Genomic DNA, 18508 nt, shown 5'->3' on the forward strand with positions numbered 1-18508 from the left:
TATGTCACCAGGGTGCAGAGGAGGCTACCCCCCCCCCCCCCCCCTCTGTCCCCTTCTGGCTGCCTCTGCCTCAATTTTATCCCACAACTTAGACATTCACATTATTCACACTCTCATTACACATACATATAGGATCTTGGGGGTGGGCACAATCACGGAGTCCAAATTGCCATCAGGGTGTACACCTCACCCCTGGCGTCGTTGCCCACCTCTCAATTTTAAATACACTTAGACATTGAGGGCTATCAGGAGGGGCTATGCGCTTACCTGCTGCTCCTTGGCAGGTAGCTCCATGCCCTCCTGGGTTTTAATTGCACCTTAGAACACACATGCATCAACACTACAATGAGCGGGTGGAGGGAGGTTTGGAGTCTTCTCCCACCCCCATTCTCTGCGGCCTGCTGGAGCAGGAGGGCTAGTAGGAGGAGTTGGCCGTCCGACTGCGGTCTGGAGTGTGGGGCCTCCCTGCTGCTACGGAGTCGGGGTGGTCTGCCTCTCCCCACCGCAGGGAAAAGGGTAACACCACCTGGGTCTAGGTGCAGTTCCCCCCTCCAGGAGCAAGGGCACCTAGACCCGGTTTGTAGAGTACGCTTGGGGAGTGTGATCGTGTGTACAGCGTCTCTTTATGTCTGTCTCCACGTTCGTTGAGTGTGGAGTGAGTGCATATGAGAGCATGAGGGGGGGAATGGATGTTTGTGTCTGTGTGTGCCCGTATGTCTGTGTCTATATGTCAGGTTGGGTATCAGACGCCACCTCTCTGGGGACATCTCAAGCCCTCCAAGGTTTGGAGGCCTATCTCCACCTACCACCACTTCCCCTGCCGGTGGCGGACTCCCTCAGGTGTCGGTGCATTGGTGGTTCTTTGTGTCTGGGGATGGGCGTCCAGGTACACACCGGCTCACTCCTTGGCGGCCGCTTATCGGGGCCTGGAGCCTGGGGCTCGCTCGGGCCCCTTCGGGGGTGGGGTGCCCCCGGCCTCTCGGCCTGGGGCTCGGTCACTCAGGCACAGCTGGCGGCCGGCGGAGCTCACGGGCGCGTCACTGCAACTCCCCCTGGCTTCTGCTCCGCGGCTGCTGAGTGAACCCTCATCTGGGACTCTCCTCAGCTCTTACTGGAACAGTGGCGCGGCTGCCCCTCTGTTGGTCTTCCATGGTTTCTTGTGTTCTGGGGGCCTCTGGATGTCTGGAGTTTTGATCTCCTCCATACCTGCTTCACACCCTGGAGGACGGGGCTGTGGCCCCCCCACACTCCCTAGCAGATCGTTACATGGAGAAACCTTTGGAATACAAGCGCGCTGATCCACACAGGTATGCACACGGGTGTTCACTGCTCGTAGACCCAAATTACACCTTTCTTGGCTGCTACTTCGAAGCACATCTGTCCTGCGTGCTGCACAACAACATTGAATATTTAGTATTTACTGCTGTTTACACTTAGCTAGATTAATGCGATGGTGTTGTGTTTAGTATGTTGCTTTGTTTTTTGTTTTTTTTTGTCTTTTTTTGCTTGTTTTCTATTCTTCTCTCAACAGGTGATCCAGGAGATTTTTATTTTTTTTCTCCCCCCCTTTCTCACTGTCCCTCTCCCCTTCTGTTTTTCCTTTCCTTCCTCTTTCTTTCTCCCTTTCCTATCTCTCACTCATGTCTGTTCCGTCTGTAACATCTGAAAATAAAATATAATAAATAATAAAAACAAAGATCGACCAAATGGACCAATACGGCAATGCCACGATGATCCATTTGGCAAAGTAAATCCATTGGGTATCCTTGTTGGTCTTCAGACAACAATTCTGATGGCTAAAGAACCAAATGGGACAGGCGGAAAAAAAAAAAAAAAAAAAAAGAAATGAACTGACTTCTCCTGTGTAACTACAAAATAAGTCGCCAAACTGACCATCTTAAAACATCATAACATCACAGAGAAACCTGCTGGATGTCTGCAAACTTGAACATCGTCACAAAATTTGTAGGATTATTACCTTAAGGGAAAAAATCAGGTCAGAATCAGTGAGTGGATGAATTATTAGCGGGTATGAGTTTCTCTCATGTTCAATAAATTTGGTACCTAACAAATTAAAGGTATTCATCACATTAATGCCAATTCCTATAAAAACCCAGAATTGCCATAAAGCAGTTACCGTATCACTTTGTACCATTGCACACAAAGGTCTAATTTGCCCAGAGATAAGGCACTATATCATGATCAGCTTTAATGAGCTCAGTGCTTCGGTTACAAGAAAGCCAAACCTCCTCTTCACCTGCAGTTCTACTGTTTCACATCTAAACTGTATTTTCTTCACTATAGTTTTAGCAACCCTGTCTTCTCACCACCAACATTCAGAAATGATTAATTTACCCAGAGCAAATCTGTGTGGTTGTCATGTTCACTGGCAGGATGATGCTTTAATGCAAGATTCATGTTTTTTATGGTTTTAGTTAAATATTTAAAACGTTAGCTTTCACTTGAAGGAGGAAATGGGCTAGTTTGCTTTTTTCATTTTATACCAAACGCTGCTATTATTTCCTAATCATAATCAATCTTAAATAACAGTGCGAGGTGCAGCCATAGTTAATAAGCATGCCTAAATTTAATTCCTCATTGTGCTTCCAGTGCTGCTGAAATTTTTAGATGGCTATTATATGATGGATGTCCCATTTTGATGGCTTACACCTACAGTCTGTGATTTCACCACATGAATCGAAATTGCACCAACTTCAGTGTCAAGAAGACTCGAGTTTCATGTCAGGTATCATCACTTGTGATGAGAACTGTGTCTGTCTGCAGCTCTGAGACAAAACAGCAGTTTTCAGGAAAAACAGAGACTCAGTGTGCAAGTTTGAAGGTTAAGCATCAGGTCAGGGGTATTACAGTTTTTTACAGCCGCTAGGACACATTTCCCAATACTTAGGTCACTTTTGCAAAACTCTTCACACAATCCTCCTAACTGACCGTCAGCTTGGCAAAGCAGTTCATTTCACATTCAAAATGCACTACAACTACCAAAACACTTCATTCAGGTCTCAAATAAACTCATTCTTCCAGAACACTAGCAAAGGTTGACAGCCGACAAACACACTTTGTCACCCACAAAACAATGACCTGAAAAACACTAACAACATGTAGCATTACAGTGTTTTCTTGTGTAAAACAAGGACACATCTCTGTTTATAATTTCAATATATGTTACTGGAATGAATCAGACATCATGCAGAATTCGTTAATATTTGTTTATGTATTTCTATTTTTTTGCACTAAGTAATCCCAAAATACAAGAATTTGTATACACACCATCCACTGATACACATACAATAGTAATGCTAATCTACTCGGTCTTCTCCATTTGGCCACAGGTTCTCATCCACATCACATCTTATGTCATCTAGGGCTAGGAAAGAATCTTCTGGCATGCCAGAATTGAAGGAGTTGAACAATTGAAGGAGTAACACCTGCGCAGATGTTCATCTACAATGAGAATCAGCTGTGGCTGGTTAAACTGCATTTTTAGATTTAAAATATGTTTCAATAAAATATTGCTGTTGAATTTTGCTGTCTTTTCAAGTTTTGCATTGTGTTATTGTTTTGGCCATAAGTTTAACAGTTTTGACAACAGTATGTAAGCACATGCAAAATGTCCTGTACGTACAAAGATTTTTGGCAGTTGTTGTGTCTGAGTGAGAAGATAATTCATGAAATTTGAGAGATGTAGTCATTGAATGCATTTTGTGCCAAAACAATGATAACTGGTCCTCAGTTTAGCCCACATAGACTTCTGTTGTGCTCACTGTGTGAGGAGTTTTGCAAACGTGACCTAAGTATTGAGAAATGTGTCCTAGCGGCTGTAAAAAACTGTAACACGAGCATACTTGCCATTTTGTTTTGACTTTCACAACACACAAAGACATTGTTGCCCAGAGTCACACTGTCATGGCAGAATTATACCATCATGTCCAGTGGTGTCTGAAAGATAACATCTATTGCAAACCAGCTGAACTGTGCATGTGCCACTGTACCCTAGCACACAGCACAACCTTCACTTACCACGAGCTCGACCAGATGCTCTCTGTAACCTTGTCCTTTTCCACAGAATTAAATTCAAGTTGAAGGTTTGGCCTTTCGACACAATAGTGGGTATCCAGTGAGCATCATTGACGCATACAGAATTTGAGATAGTGATCTAAAAGTAGGACAGCTGTGCCCGAAGGAGACAACTTTAAAGGCGACTGCTCAGTAATTTAAATCAGATTTGAATTCAGATTTGTAATAGTGGAGTGACAGAGGGGGGAAAGTGAGGAGATAACAGCTTGTAGTTTTAGCATACACCTAGCACTGCATCAGATGCATGACTTGAACAGTTTCCCTGGTGTTGACTGTGTGATCACAGACAGCTGAGCCGATTGCAAAGACAGAGGGATGATTAAATTAGTGAGATAACTGCCAGAAACAAAGGTGAAGTTTTCATTCAACAAAAAAAAAGTCTTTACCTTCTGACATCCATCCAGCAGCAGCATCTGGCGCTCCTGCTGCTACCTGCCTCCAGTCATCTGAACTGTGCGTGTGTGTGTGTGTGTGTGTGTGTGTGTGTGTGTGTGTGTGTGTGTGTGTGTGTGTGTGTGTCTGTGTCTGTGGGTGTCTATGGTGTTGAATTCAGTTTGGTGATTGTTATACTGCTGCCTTTTCTCTGATCACTGAAAGATGGTTAGCCTGTTTTTCATCTCCCTTTGAGAAACGTGCGCACACAAACACGCACACACAAACACACACACACACACACACACACACACACACACACACACACACACACACACACTCATTTGCTCTCTGTCATGTTTCTGTCAGTCTCACAGGCTCTGTGTCAGTATCTCAGCATCTTGCTGACTTCTCTTGTTCTCCTTTGTACTCTCTCGTGTTTCATCTTTGCCTCCATCCCTCCTCTCCCTCATCAAACCAGTCCATGCTCTAATTTTCACTTCCTCTCTCTTCCATGCTCTCACTCTCCCTCTCTCCCCCCCTGTTACTGCAAAAACTTTGTGAAATTTTCAGCTTCTCTTTCTTTGGGGGAACGCTTGTTTCTTTTTTTCTCTGTGGACAGATAGAAACTCTGAGAATTAACACACACACGAGGAATGATGTGAAATGAAGTGAAGTTAGTTTTGTCTTTCATCTGTGTTGCAGTGCTCACATCAGAGAATGAGCACAGTGTAAGCAGGTCATATGAATGCATCCGTACACACATTCTAACACACATAACTCAAACAAACAAATCAGAGTCCATCAGTGTGTCATCAAATATTTAGGGAGGGTTGTCCCACTTAGCTGTGATGTGCCGAATAGAAAAGATACAAAATAGAAAAAAAGGACAACACTTCAAATAAATAAGCGTGAGAGACAGAATGAAGGTAAATTTAACCAGTTAACCTGACACACTTGATGTTTGCCTCCCAAAAGTATGTTAAAACTGGTTTCATCCCTAACACCACCTCTTACTTTAGTGAAGCTTGTTCTAGACATTTAAAATGAATCCCATGTCTGTGAAGGTTCTCAGTCATCCAGGTCATTGTAGTCAAATGAGCTTACAAAGAAAAGCGTCTGGACTTCTTTAAGTTGCTTGAAAAGTGGAAGTGGAAGGGGTTACATGAATAGGATGAATAGGATGAGGGATCTATGGAATCTTCGATACCCAGCATCCAGATTGACAGTCAAACCACTAGTAGCTCAGTGTTCCAACATTCAGTAGAAGGAAATATTCTCATGTCTAGAGTTTGACAAGGTACAACACTAATGCTACGGCAAGGGGGAGCCAGGATGACGGCTCATGGGGGCGATATCATCACCTCCACCCGAGATTGGGTACCAAGCCCCAAGTGCAATGGAAGGAGGATTGTTGAGTGCTTGAGGAACTGTCCTGAGAGAGGGTATCATGGCAAAGCTTGAAACCTGGATCCTCCGTAGCTGGTTACTAAGACTAAGTGAAGTACCATCTGAGGATCTGCTAGATAATGTGAACGGAGTACTATGGACAGTACCTCTGAGATTGCAAGTCCAGACTGACCAACCTGTGCCCTACCTGGATTGACTACAAGAAGGTCTATGACTCCAGTGCCCTGCACCTGGATCCTGGAATGCCTAGAAATAAACAAGATCAACAGGACCCTAAGAACCTTTATCAGGAACTCCATTGGGATGTGACGTACAACACTAGAGGCCAACTTCAAGCCCATAGCACAAGTCACCATCAAGTGCACGATCTACCAAGGAGGTAGTCTGTCCCCACTGCTGTTCTGTATAGGCCTGAACCCCCTCAGTGAGATCACTGACAAGACTGGCTATGGATACCGACTACAGAATGGAGCAATCGTTAGCCACCTCCTCGTTAACCAGGGGGAAGGAAGAAAGAACTTATGGGATCATGCTACAAGTATCTTGGAATCCCACAGGGAAATGGGAACCACTAACAGGCTGCTAGGAAAGCTAGAACCACCAAGTACTTGCAGAGAGTGAGGCAAGTCCTGAAGAGTCAGCTAAATGTTAAGAACAATATCCGGGTTATCAAAACCTACTCCCTGCCAGTGATCAGGTACCCTGCTGGGATAATAAGGTGCCCAAAGGAGGAGATAGAAGCCACAGACATCAAGACAAGGAAGCTCCTGACCATGAATGGAGGGTTTCACCCCAAGCCTAGCACCCTGAGACTGTACACTAAGTGCAATGAAAGAGGCTGAGGACTAGCTTGAACATCCACACCCATGAGCACATCAGGAAGATGGCCTTCACTGACAGCATGCTTAGTTAATACTTCAGGCAGCAAAAATCCAAGAAAAAAGAGGTGCAATAAGGACATGTAAGGACAGGTCCTTGCAGATACCACCAGCAGATAGAAGAACTGTCTGACAATCAGAAATCCTACCAGTGGCTGGACAAAGCTGGACTGAAAGGCAGGAAAGCGGCACTAATCATGGCAGCACAGAAGCAAGCTCCAAGTACAAGATCCATAGAGGCAGGGGTCTATCACACCAGGCAAGATCCCAGGTGCAGGCTGTGTACAGTTGCCCTTGAGAAAATCCAGCACATAACAGTAGGGTGCAAGATGCTAGCAGGGCATACATCGAACACCATAACCAAGTGACCAACAGGAACAAGTCCTGAGGTCAAAATGGGACACCTAGGGTAGTTGAGAATGACGGATCTAAGTTCCTGTGGGACTTCCAGATACATACAGACAAACTGGTGATGGCTAACCAACCAGACATATTAGAGGTGGATAAACAGAGGGAGATGGCCGTAGTGATAGATGTAGCTATACTGAATGACAGCAAGATCAGGAAGAAGGAACATGAGAAGCTGGAGAAGTACCAAGAGTTGAGAGAAGAATTTGACAAGATGTGGAGGGTGAAGGTAACAGTGGTTCTAGTGGTAATCAGGGCGCTCAGTACAGTGACCCCCAAGCTAGGCGAGTGGCTCCAGCAGATTCCAGGAACAACATTTGAGATCTCTGTCCAGAAGAGCGCAGTCCTAGGAACAGCAACGATACTGTGTTGGACCCTCAAGCTCCCAGGCCTCTGATAGAGGACGTGAAGGATAGACTGAAAAGGGGATTTTGAAGTGCAACATTTATTATTTACTGCTTCAGCCATGCCATTTGAAGCACTTTGGGCTGTGTGACAGGTGCTTTGTAAAAAACAAAGCTTAGGATGAAAGGCGACATTTATTTAGGGTGCCTTTCAAGAGCAGAACATCACAAAGTGCTTCGCAGAAGAAATAAAACATTTTTGAAAAATTACATAGTGACACTGATAAAGATACACAGAACAGATAACTCTATTCTTGGCTTTGTGTAAGGGATGAGCATTCTTGGGTCAATTGTCATTTTGTTTAGGATAAAAGAGAACCCCCCCCCCCCCCCCCCCCCCCCACAACTTTAGCTTTAAAAAAACAAGAAAAATAAAACTTACATCACTGAATAAAGCTACTTCAGCCAAGTCATAAATACTTTTTTTCTGATCCCTCTTATTACAGTTGAGCATTAGTGAAAATACAGAGAAATATTTGAATAAGTATAATTTTACCATTCATGGCAGTTAATTGAGCTGGATGCCTGAATATCTTTAAACAAAAACATCCCGCGTCTTCATATACGAAATGTCTCTACCTGAATTTAATTATTTTTGACTTTGCAATCAAATTTTGCTGTAAGGCTTTTTATTAGATATTAAGCCTTCAGTTTCATTAAAGTCTTACAGACAGATTTACTCTTCGTCATTATTTTATTTTGAGACGTTTCTGTATTTGACTATAAGAACTCTCATCATCAACTTTATGCCATTAATACAAAATAATCAAAGCTGCTCCCAGTGATCAGCTCAGATTGTTTAAGTTTACAGTTTGTCACAGCTGCATGAAAACCAAACCAAAATTATCAGTGATTTTATTTACATTTTTCAGTACAACAGGAACAGTAACAGACTGAACTAAAGTAAATAATACAATATATTACAGAGTTACAAAATATAACAAATAACTCAATTATAAATATCCAGAATATTACAGAGATTAAATATATATGATTGACATTTTATACAGCTTTAGTGAAACTTTAATAATCGCTTCATATATCAATATCAGGGAATTTAAAAGTCTTTCTTATGTCTGTTTGTGTTGTGTGCAGAGATCTCATTCCGGGTTTGGCAGTGTGGCGGCAGTCTGGAGATCCTGCCCTGCAGCAGAGTGGGTCACGTCTTCAGGAAGAAACACCCATATGTGTTTCCTGAAGGCAACGCCAACACATACATCAAGTAAGTGTCTGAAGGATAATTTATAGAACTATTTTTATCACGGTTTAACAAAAAAATCAGTAATACTTGAGCATGAACCTTTGTGAATTCACTTCACCTGTTTCGGTGCAATTCAGAGGGACAACAGAGGTGTTGGAGAGGTGGCAACAGACCCTCTTCTTAGTCCTCCTGACTGAGTTTTTTCTACTTTTTCTTTTTGCTCGTTTCCTTGTCACTGCTGATAGTATGAGACGATACCTGCAGCAAATTTAGGCTGCACATGTAGCCCAGCTCCTCCACAATATTGTAAGGTTTGTTTAATCTCTGGGAACAGACTCAAGAGCATGGAGGAGATACCAAGAGGTGGCTCCTGTTGCTGCTGTGTTGATGCCTTTCTTTGTCACTTTCATTTGTACTAAAGCAGATGAAACTGATCTATAATGGCTTATGTTTCTTTTTTTTTTCTTTTTTTTTTTTTGCCATGTATAAGAAATATTTGAGAAATTCAATGTTAGATTGAACAAAGTTATAAGTATCACAATTTTTTAAAGTGCTACACTTCTTGCAGCAAACAAATGTATTTTTTTTCCCGTCTGCTCACTCATTATTGACTCAGTGTCATGAGTCGACAGTGAATCACTATAATGACCATTTGGACCGAAGGAATCTGCTCTGTTCCTGACATTTAGAAGATCACAGTGTTAACACGCAGCCGTCTGTGTCCACACTCCAATGCTTTTGAACTCTCTCCTGGAAAAATTCAGTGAAAATATATTTTCAATAAATAAACCCTTCCAAGTGTATCTGTAGGCTCGAGACAAGAAGAAGCAGAGGGTTTCTGCTTGTACTCAACTGGACCAATCACATTTGAGCAGGCTTTGATTGCATCCAAGGAAAACATCAAACGCAAAAATAAAACGTTTACCAAAATAGAATCAGCTCTAACCCAAAGTCCAGAAAAAGTGGTCTTCAGACCTGCATATACTGGGTCTAAAGACTAGCTGGTCATAGGAATGACAAGAATTCAGCCTCAGCTTTGCTATTAAATCTCACAGCTAAGAAGTTTACTTTCTTCCATCAGTGGTCTCATTCATACTTGGCTCATATTTGGCTCTTTTCTTCACTTTTTTTGTCTTCACTTTCTAAAATGCAGCTGCATAAATATCAAGAATAACGGATCCCCTTTGAGGATATGTGCAAACTCATATTCCCACAGAATCTTTGATTTATATTATACCATTGCAGCTGTTATTAACATTATGCATGTCCTACCTTCTGTGTTTGCTCAGTCACTCAACATCTTTAATTTAATATGCTGGAGGTAAATTAATTATGTGAGGAATATCGTGTCTGTCTAGTTTCTGCTATCTCCGTGGTGCTGACCTTCTAGCCTAAATACTGTTTGTTAACGAACTTTGGTACTGAATTAATAACATATCTGACTTTTTTGTAAATTTATATAATCCTCGAGCATGCGCTAACCTTCCTGCCTAACTAATAATACGAGATCACTTTTGTGTGACTGAATTGCTGTGGCATGCAGAGGAAACAGACATGCAGCATTGCCATTCGGAGCTGTGTGTGTGTTGCAGCCTCCAAATGATGCTCCCATCATTGTTAAAGTGGATTTACAGCTGCCTGGGAGCCTTTGAGCTGCGAGCACAATATTATCCTATTAGCATAAGCTGTATTCTTATTCTGCCCCTGTCAAAGAGTTTGAACAGAAAGATGCTTTCAGGCAGCCCAATAATCCATTAACAGGACTAATGTGCTCAGAATGCTTCCGAATTGGTCTTGTATAAATAGATCAATCATGGCTACAATAACAACTCCATTTAGATTACAGGGTCAAGAACAAAGTAAACATGACTGCAAGGTGTGTTCCTAATAATGGCACGGTTTGGGATTTTGATCATGTTTGTGTCAAGTGATTTACTCAATTATTTTGTACTCCCATTAGTTTTACTTCCTTCCTTTGTTCTTCCCTTCAATTTCCTACCACACACATGCAGACACGCTTACAGTATAAGAAGTTTCTTGTTTTCCTCTCATTAGTCAGAGTAGTCAAGCTAGTTTCCTTTTTTTCTATTTATTTGAATATTTTCCTTGTGCTTATAAAAGGATTTCCTTGGGTATGACTACTGGCTACTTTTATGCTTTTATGCTCTTCTGGATTGTTTGCCATGTTTATTGACCCCTTGTGTATGACCCGAGCCTTCAAATTCTTCCCTTTTGGACTTTTACTTTGCCTCCCGTGTCCCGTATTTTGCTCTTCATCTTATGCTTTAGACTCTTCAATGCCTATTAGGGAACATGAGCTAAAAATTTACATTAAAAAGTTGCCACAAGAGAGAAACTCAATTTCTTCATTTAATATTAAAACCCATTAGTTTAATTGGGCCCTTTGCTAGTGAATATCCAATATTATGTTGAAGCATGTATTAAAAGTCATTCTGGGAAACGCTTAAAATGACAAATGAAAGTAGAAGACCAGTGAGAGGTTATCGAAACCCAAACTGCGGTGCTTTTTTTTCACAAATTAACTCACGAATATATTGATGATTTGTCAGGTGATTTTTTTTTTCCTTTAACAGTTCACTAATTCATAAACCTCAGCATGCAAGCACTGGCGCTAGCACTGCCAGCGTTGGGAGTTGAGGTCCCCTTTGTGGCTTAATGGACAGAGCAAGCCACTAAAGATGCCAGAATGAAGGGTTCTGTTCCCAAAATGAGCGCTCCCACTGCTAAATGGCACTTTGGAGCGAAGCCTCGGCCAAATGGCTCATATAAATTTATTGTTTTGTGTCAAGCAGCTAATCCATGCCAACACTGATACTTTTTTTTCAGTTGGGCTGTTTAGTTGCTCATTTTGCTCCCTGTTGGCCGTTACCGAGGCAACATCTGTTCTGCGCAGAAGAAGATGACTTTTATTTGTATCACGATGGCCTGATGTTTGTGATCAACGCCGTCCTCCCAAACAAAGCTGCTGTTGTCTGCTCTCGTGTTGCTCTGCTGGTTAATTAGCTCGAGGCTTCAGTGCTGGCAGTCTGGATTATGAATATGCTAAATAAAAAGGGGCTGCTTAATAATTCGATTACAAAGTTTATGCTGTTTCCTCCCTCGCTGAGGTCTGCTGCTGTGACCTCGTGTTTGCCTGCTTGCGTGTGCACAGTGAGAGGATTTAATTGTAAGCCTGCATGTGACACATATTTATGTTTATACGCCTACAAGCATCTCATATCCCCTCTCTCTTCCCCTTTCATTAAGCTGCCACAGCCAGTGTGTGTAATGCCTGTAATGGAGGGTTTCTGTCATTTCAGTGAGATTGTTCACAGCTCACAGAAACTCAGCTAATAGCTAATTACTACAGAGAGACAGAGGGAGGGAAAAATAGAGTAAATGGAGATGAGAGATAGTGAAAATGTGGTTTACTGTTAGCGCTGTGTGGGTGAATAAAGTGCAGTGAGTTGAACCGAAATGATGAGATACAGCAGTAGCTATGACTTACACTTGGTATCAACATGGCTCTATATGTGGAAGTCCTGCCTGAATAGAAGAAAACATGATGTGCTTGAATGCAAATGCAGAAAACATCGCAGCCAGCCATATGACAGCCTTTGTTGTGATCTCTTCTACACACTGCGTTACAGCTTATATTGTATGTACACTGAATGCCACTGAACTGTACAGTAAAAGGTGGATACAACCAATGTTTAAGTGCCTTAAACTTGCATTCTTTCTGATGCAGTCACAGGTTTCGGGTCATATTAATTACACTTTGATCGTGATTTTGTAAATTATTGACTCGTTCAGCATCTTCTCAGTGAACAAGTTGCCACTGTACATGTATGAACATGCGGTCAAGATGGTGTTTGCCAAAATTCTCAGCTCAAGGCTTTCAAATTAGACTTTAAAAAGTGCGTTAAAGAGATCTCACAGAGGTTATGTGTACGCTTGTATCTGTTATACACACTCCATGGTTCCATGGTTTCTCTGGTGCCCAGCTGGATTGAGATCTGGAGCATCTGATATTCAGGAAGTTGTTTTTGAGGTCAGCAGATCAAATTGTCCTATGGGGACGAGCAGGGGTAGTGACGTTAGAGAGTCCTATTTTTTCATTGTGGTGAGGGAGTGTGCTCGAATCAGTGTTGAGGTGTGCGGTCCAAATAACTTCTACATGAATTATTCCCTGCAGCTGTCAGTTGTTTGAATATCATGGCTGATCTGTTTGTAAATGTGCACGCTAGGGCAGGTGAACATGCAAAGAGACTCCAGTGAGGTCAGAATGGGATCTGATTGATCTGGCTAAGGTTCTGATTGAGCAGGTGATCCGGCTCACTTGGTTAAGTATGTGATCTATATACCAACGGTGGTGCAGGAACCAGGGTTTAGGTCTCCTCCAGACCTTTTTCTGCATTTATGTCCCCCTACTCTCTACCTGCTTTCTTGTCCACTCTGAGCTGTCCTGTTGAGGCTAAAAATGCAAAAAAAAATACATTTTAAATAAATAAATCAGCCAGACCACATCTAGAGGTGGGTTGTTTCTTTGTGTGTTTAAAGGCAGCAGGTAAATGATGTCTGTTTTTACTTCCTTCCATTTCTCCTTCCTCCTGCAGCCGCTCATCTGTTCGCTGTGGTTAAAATAACAGCTGGATCATATTCAGAAGTAGTTCAGACTGCAAATGAGGGCGAGACCTGACCTTACATATATATGCAAATACTACATTACATTACAGCACAGAGGTTGTGTTGCTGTATCTGAGATGAAGCTGTTCTGTTTGTTCTCATTCTGTTTGTATGTGATTAATAAATTACCTCTTGGTTTCACAATGCATTTTGTCAGTCATAATCACACATGCATAAAATGATTTTTGATGTCTCACATAGTGTTAAATAAAAAGGCCAATTATGCACCTCCTGTTTTTATATTTATGAAAACAAAATCTGCAGCCTGAGGATCAAATTAGAGACATAACATCATTTTAAGTCCCAAAGCTCTCTTTCTCATACACAATTAATATATTTCACAGAGCTGGGAAACACAAAGTTGAAATTAGTCTTGGGTCACATTCTTATCTGAGTGATTAAAGCAAAAACCTTTGTTGCTCAAGAAAACTTTAACATGAAAAATTTCTGTTTTCCAACTAAATTGCAAAATGTCTTTCAGAAAGCACATTATTAATTTCAGGAACGGGACGTTAGCTTACTCGTTGTCTGGTTTAAATTTGTCCAGTGACCTTGTATAAATCAACAAGAGGAATATTCAGAGTAGCACATGGTCACCATTAATGATTTTTAGCCTGAGTGTGATGTAAGTGTGTGGTTGTGCGTTTGCAGGAACACACGTCGTACAGCCGAGGTGTGGATGGATGACTTCCGGCTCTTTTATTACTCCGCTCGCCCGGCAGCACGAGGCAAATCCTACGGAGAGTAAGAACACACAAGTACATCTGACTCTCACATGTCAGTGTGTCATCTGCGTTGCCTCTTAGTCCTCAGATATTCAAACAGGACTGGTGTTTCTTTATTTGCACCAAAGCACGGGGACTTGTAGTATTGTCTTACCACAAGTAATTTAATGGAAATGTACCCTAACTTTGTTCACCATTAAAATTCAAGCATAAAGTAAAAGAAAGGGACAGATTGTTACATTTTACCAAAGTTAACTCACAGAAGTATAAACTCCTTCCTTTATCAAGTTAACTGCCCCTAGCAGCTACCACAATCAAACTGAATTAGGGCACAGAATAAGGCCATAAAATAGTGTGTTCATTGATTTGCACAATGGAATAATACAATCAGAGAAACTAAAAGGGTATTTCCTTTAACTCTTAGTTATTTAATGTGCTCTGAAAGTGTTGCTTTTGTTTTCTTTCAGCAATTTAAACAGTGAGAGGACTGCAGCTCAGCTTTTCAGCCTGGTGTGTTACTCTTAAAAAAATAAGGGTTAAGCCTAAAATAAATGGTTTATCTGTTTTGATAGCAGAAAAGATATGAGTATCAGAAATGCAGCCAGTAATAGACGCTGGCGACAGTTGTCGGTGAATACATGTCAGTGATTATTAGTCCTGCACATGTAGATGATGCTGCAGCTCTGCTTTAAGATTTTACCTGTTTTCATATCACACACCTCCGTTATTGGTAATGGTTGAACTCTTAGTTTGTCATTACTTGTGTCAGTTTTATTTTGTGTAGTTGCCTTATTGCTTTTTCTCCCCATATGATAGTGGCAGAGAAAAATAATTTTAATGAAAGTTGTTTGCTGATCATCTGCCAGCTTCTGTATCAATCTGATTGTCTGTTTCTGCCTGTGTTCAGTATCCGAAGCAGAGTGGAACTTCGGAAGAAGCTCAACTGTAAATCCTTCAAGTGGTACTTGGACAATGTCTACCCAGAGCTCAAGTAAGTATGTGTGTGTGTCTGTGTGTGTGTCTGGAGACTTATCTGTCTAGGAAAAGCTCCTGCTGAGTATGCAAAGTGAGAAGAGAATTTTTAAAGCTAATGCCGAAAGTGGCTTAAATACTGCCTGGCTCATTGTTATGATAAGATAATTTCTTTTTGTGCTTTTCTACCTTTTTGTTTATCCTCAACTTCTAAAGAAGAACATTTTGCTGTATACACTTAAAGTTTACTTTGCTCCCCATAGGGGATACCTCTATCTCTGCGAAGCTTTTTAACAGCTTTGTAAAACTGAGTGAGTTATTCCTTTTTTTAAAAAACAGGGTCACAGACAAGTTTTACAGATTAGCCATTATCCAGGTCTACGCCAGCCTCTGGTGCTGGAGTTGTAAATGCTCTGTTTTTAATCTGTGTCCTGGATTCTTTAACGCTAATTCTATTCATAAAAAAGTGATTTATGCTTGGCCAATCTCCCCTTCGAGGACAACCACTTAAATCGCTTCAACCACAAGTGCCGTTGTGACCATTTGTGATTTGTCAAACTCAGGCAGCCTTCATTTCAATGTTCACTGCTGTTGATTATATCTCATGGATAAATCAGTAAAAACACCCAGAGTGTCTAAACCATCAGGTTAGGTGTGGGTTTTTTGTTTTTGTTTTTTTTTTTACAGTAAACCATCAATGCAGGTCTCAACTTCAATGTCACGAGACATCTGAGGGAACATATGTTTTAACTTTTTGTACAGATCAATACAATAATTGCTCCCCAACCACTTTACCTAATTGATTTTAATGCAATGGCAGCACCGTTTATAAATGCATACATATGAATACTACAAGTAGTAGTAGCAGTGTAGAGCCACTGGTGCATAACTAGCGATAACGCTCAGCTTGGTTTTTTGCGCTCAAAAACACAGCTGCAGCAGCTATAGCATGGCTGCTCATGAATGGAGTCTGATCAGCACTTTGTATATGGCTTATTTAGCAACTCACAAATGCATCACAAGTTTTACTAATGTTTGCATTCACTGCCGCCACCTTGAAATGTTTGGAAAGCAGCAATGGTTAAGAGACGTGTAAGCAGTTTGCATCATTTCCAATGTTAACAGCTATGACACCCTGATTTGAGGGTGTGAAGAAGCAAAGGTCCCACTGGGTTTGCGTCAATGTGGGACCTTTGCTTCTTTTTTTCCCCCTCACTTCTTACTTTCGCTTCCATTAAAAACTACTTGGTTGTGGTCATGAAAAGAGGTTCAGGTTAAAGTATGCCCTTTCACACCAGTAGTGAAAAATGATGAGTTGTAACTGGTCGCTCTCATTTACCTTTGCATAAATGTGCAACTCAAGCAGTTTTCAACCACATCTGCTCACATATACAGCCCATTTTCATGTCCTCTTCAACGCCTAACTGTCTCTGTGGGTTAAATGTCTCCCCGTGTCCTGATTGGCTGAGTTCCCATGGGATCTGCTTCCTCAGACTGACTCCCCTATCTGCACACAACACACACTCACACACAAATATAAGTAAACGGCCACACTTAAGTGTGCCCTAAGCTCTGGCAGTGACTCTTCCTTACAAGCACACAACCTAGCAATGCAAAATACCTTTAAGACACATAAACACTTTCATTTAAATGCTTCCTCTCCCTTTCACACACTTTAGCACACACACACACACTCCCACTTAAATACCCATTTATCCACTGGAGGCTGGTGTTAATCCCCCAGAATGGAATTAACACGGTTGCTCTCAAGGGAAGACAGACCTGACCCTTAAAACGCAGAATAACCTTTAACGGGTTATTAAAACAGAGAGAGATAGCAGATTGAATTAATGCTACAGGGCTTAAGCCCGAGTTTATAGCACAGTGGAGACTTTAACAAGAAAGAGTGAGAAAGTTTATCACAGAGGAAGACAAGGAAGAAACTTTCTGAAGTAATGAGTTTAGAGAATCGTAGCCTTCAGCAGATTTTTTTAAAGGTGCAGAGCATCTTTTTTTTTTTCCCAAACACTGATAAATTTCTGTCAAATTAAGAGTGTGATCTTGATGTGGCTAATGAGACCATGCAGGAGATGATTAAAGTCTCTGGTCTCATCACAATGACATTCCTATTATAGTTTAACTTTAGGCCAAACTTCCTCTAAAGGCTATTGCTTCTTTTTCAGATATGTGTGTTCTTGGAGATTAAGTACGTATTTTAGTGGTAGAGTTTTTATGGTTTCATGTTGCTCCACATCCGTACGATGCAATGAATACCTTAACTGAAAGGAGTCTCGTTTTCTCCATCAGGGTCCCAGACGACTCCGACTCACAGTCTGGAGTGATCAAACAGAGGCAGAACTGTCTGGAGTCCCGCAAGGTGGAGGGTCAGGAGATGCCCGTCCTCACATTAGCTCCCTGCACGGGAACTGAGGGCGTCCCCGCCATCAATCAGGTGGGTCAGTCAGCAGTTTGAAAGGAAGAGACAGAGCTTGGAGGAAATGCTGAAACTGTCCCTACTGTGAATCAGCAGGGACTACTAGAAATGAAAGAGTGCTGTTTCTTTTATTAAAAGCAGGATGGCAGTTTTATATTTCAACAGTTTAGTTCCTGGTTTGCATTCATTTGGTTCTACGGAGAATTTTATTTTGTTACAAATTTTAAAAATGTGAAATAACTTTTACAAAAGTTGCATTGATGCTATATCTAGGGAAATCTAGGAACAAAGCAAGAAAATGTTTGAAATGCAGATCTCTTTCTTCATAATAATACAGTATTTTTAAAAAGTGATGTGTGAAGGGGTCAATCATCCAAAGCAGGGGACAGTACAGAAGAGAGGTGAAGAAAGAAGAAAGTGCAGGCAGGGTGGAGTTGGTGGAGATGCATGTCTGGTTGACAGAAGGATAGAACCAAGAGTGAAAGAGAAAGTTTACAAGATGATAGTGAGACCTGCTGTGAGGTGTAGTTTGAAGTTGGTGTCACTGATAAAAAGACATGAGGCGGAGCTGAAGATGTTGAGATTTTCATTGGGAGTGACCAGAATGGACAGGAATGAGTACATGAGAGGGACGGCTCAGGTTGAGATTTCTTTTATTATAGTGGATATATTGGACAAAGGATGTTGAAGCTGGAGCTTCTAGGCAGGAGGAAAAGAGAGAGACCTTCATGCGGTGAAGGAAGAGATGCAGAGGATTGGTGGGACAGAGGATGAGAGCGAGGTAGATGATCTGCTGCCAACACAGCCCCTAAAGGAAGCAGCTGAATGAAAATGTAACACATGAAAAATTCAGTCTTCAGCAATAGCATTTTGTTTGCCAAACTCAAAACTTTAGGGCAGGAGAATAATTTGAAATCTGTTGC

At 41.6% G+C, this 18508-nt stretch overlaps 1 protein-coding gene across 2 annotated transcripts in view; it reads left to right on the forward strand.

Moving 5' to 3' along the window:
• The window catches only part of galnt14 (UDP-N-acetyl-alpha-D-galactosamine:polypeptide N-acetylgalactosaminyltransferase 14 (GalNAc-T14)), a 252867-nt gene that overhangs the window by 215645 nt on the left and 18714 nt on the right, over window positions 1-18508 (forward strand). For both annotated transcript variants that reach the window (XM_026142694.2, XM_026142693.2), the window contains exons 10-13: window positions 8663-8789; window positions 14106-14198; window positions 15087-15170; window positions 17459-17603. In XM_026142694.2, the coding sequence (XP_025998479.1) occupies window positions 8663-8789; window positions 14106-14198; window positions 15087-15170; window positions 17459-17603 (449 nt within the window). The remainder of the gene's footprint in view (window positions 1-8662; window positions 8790-14105; window positions 14199-15086; window positions 15171-17458; window positions 17604-18508) is intronic.

This window comes from Astatotilapia calliptera, chromosome 15, assembly GCF_964374335.1.
Source record: "Astatotilapia calliptera chromosome 15, fAstCal68.1, whole genome shotgun sequence".
In the NCBI taxonomy this organism is placed as follows: Eukaryota; Metazoa; Chordata; class Actinopteri; order Cichliformes; family Cichlidae; genus Astatotilapia; species Astatotilapia calliptera.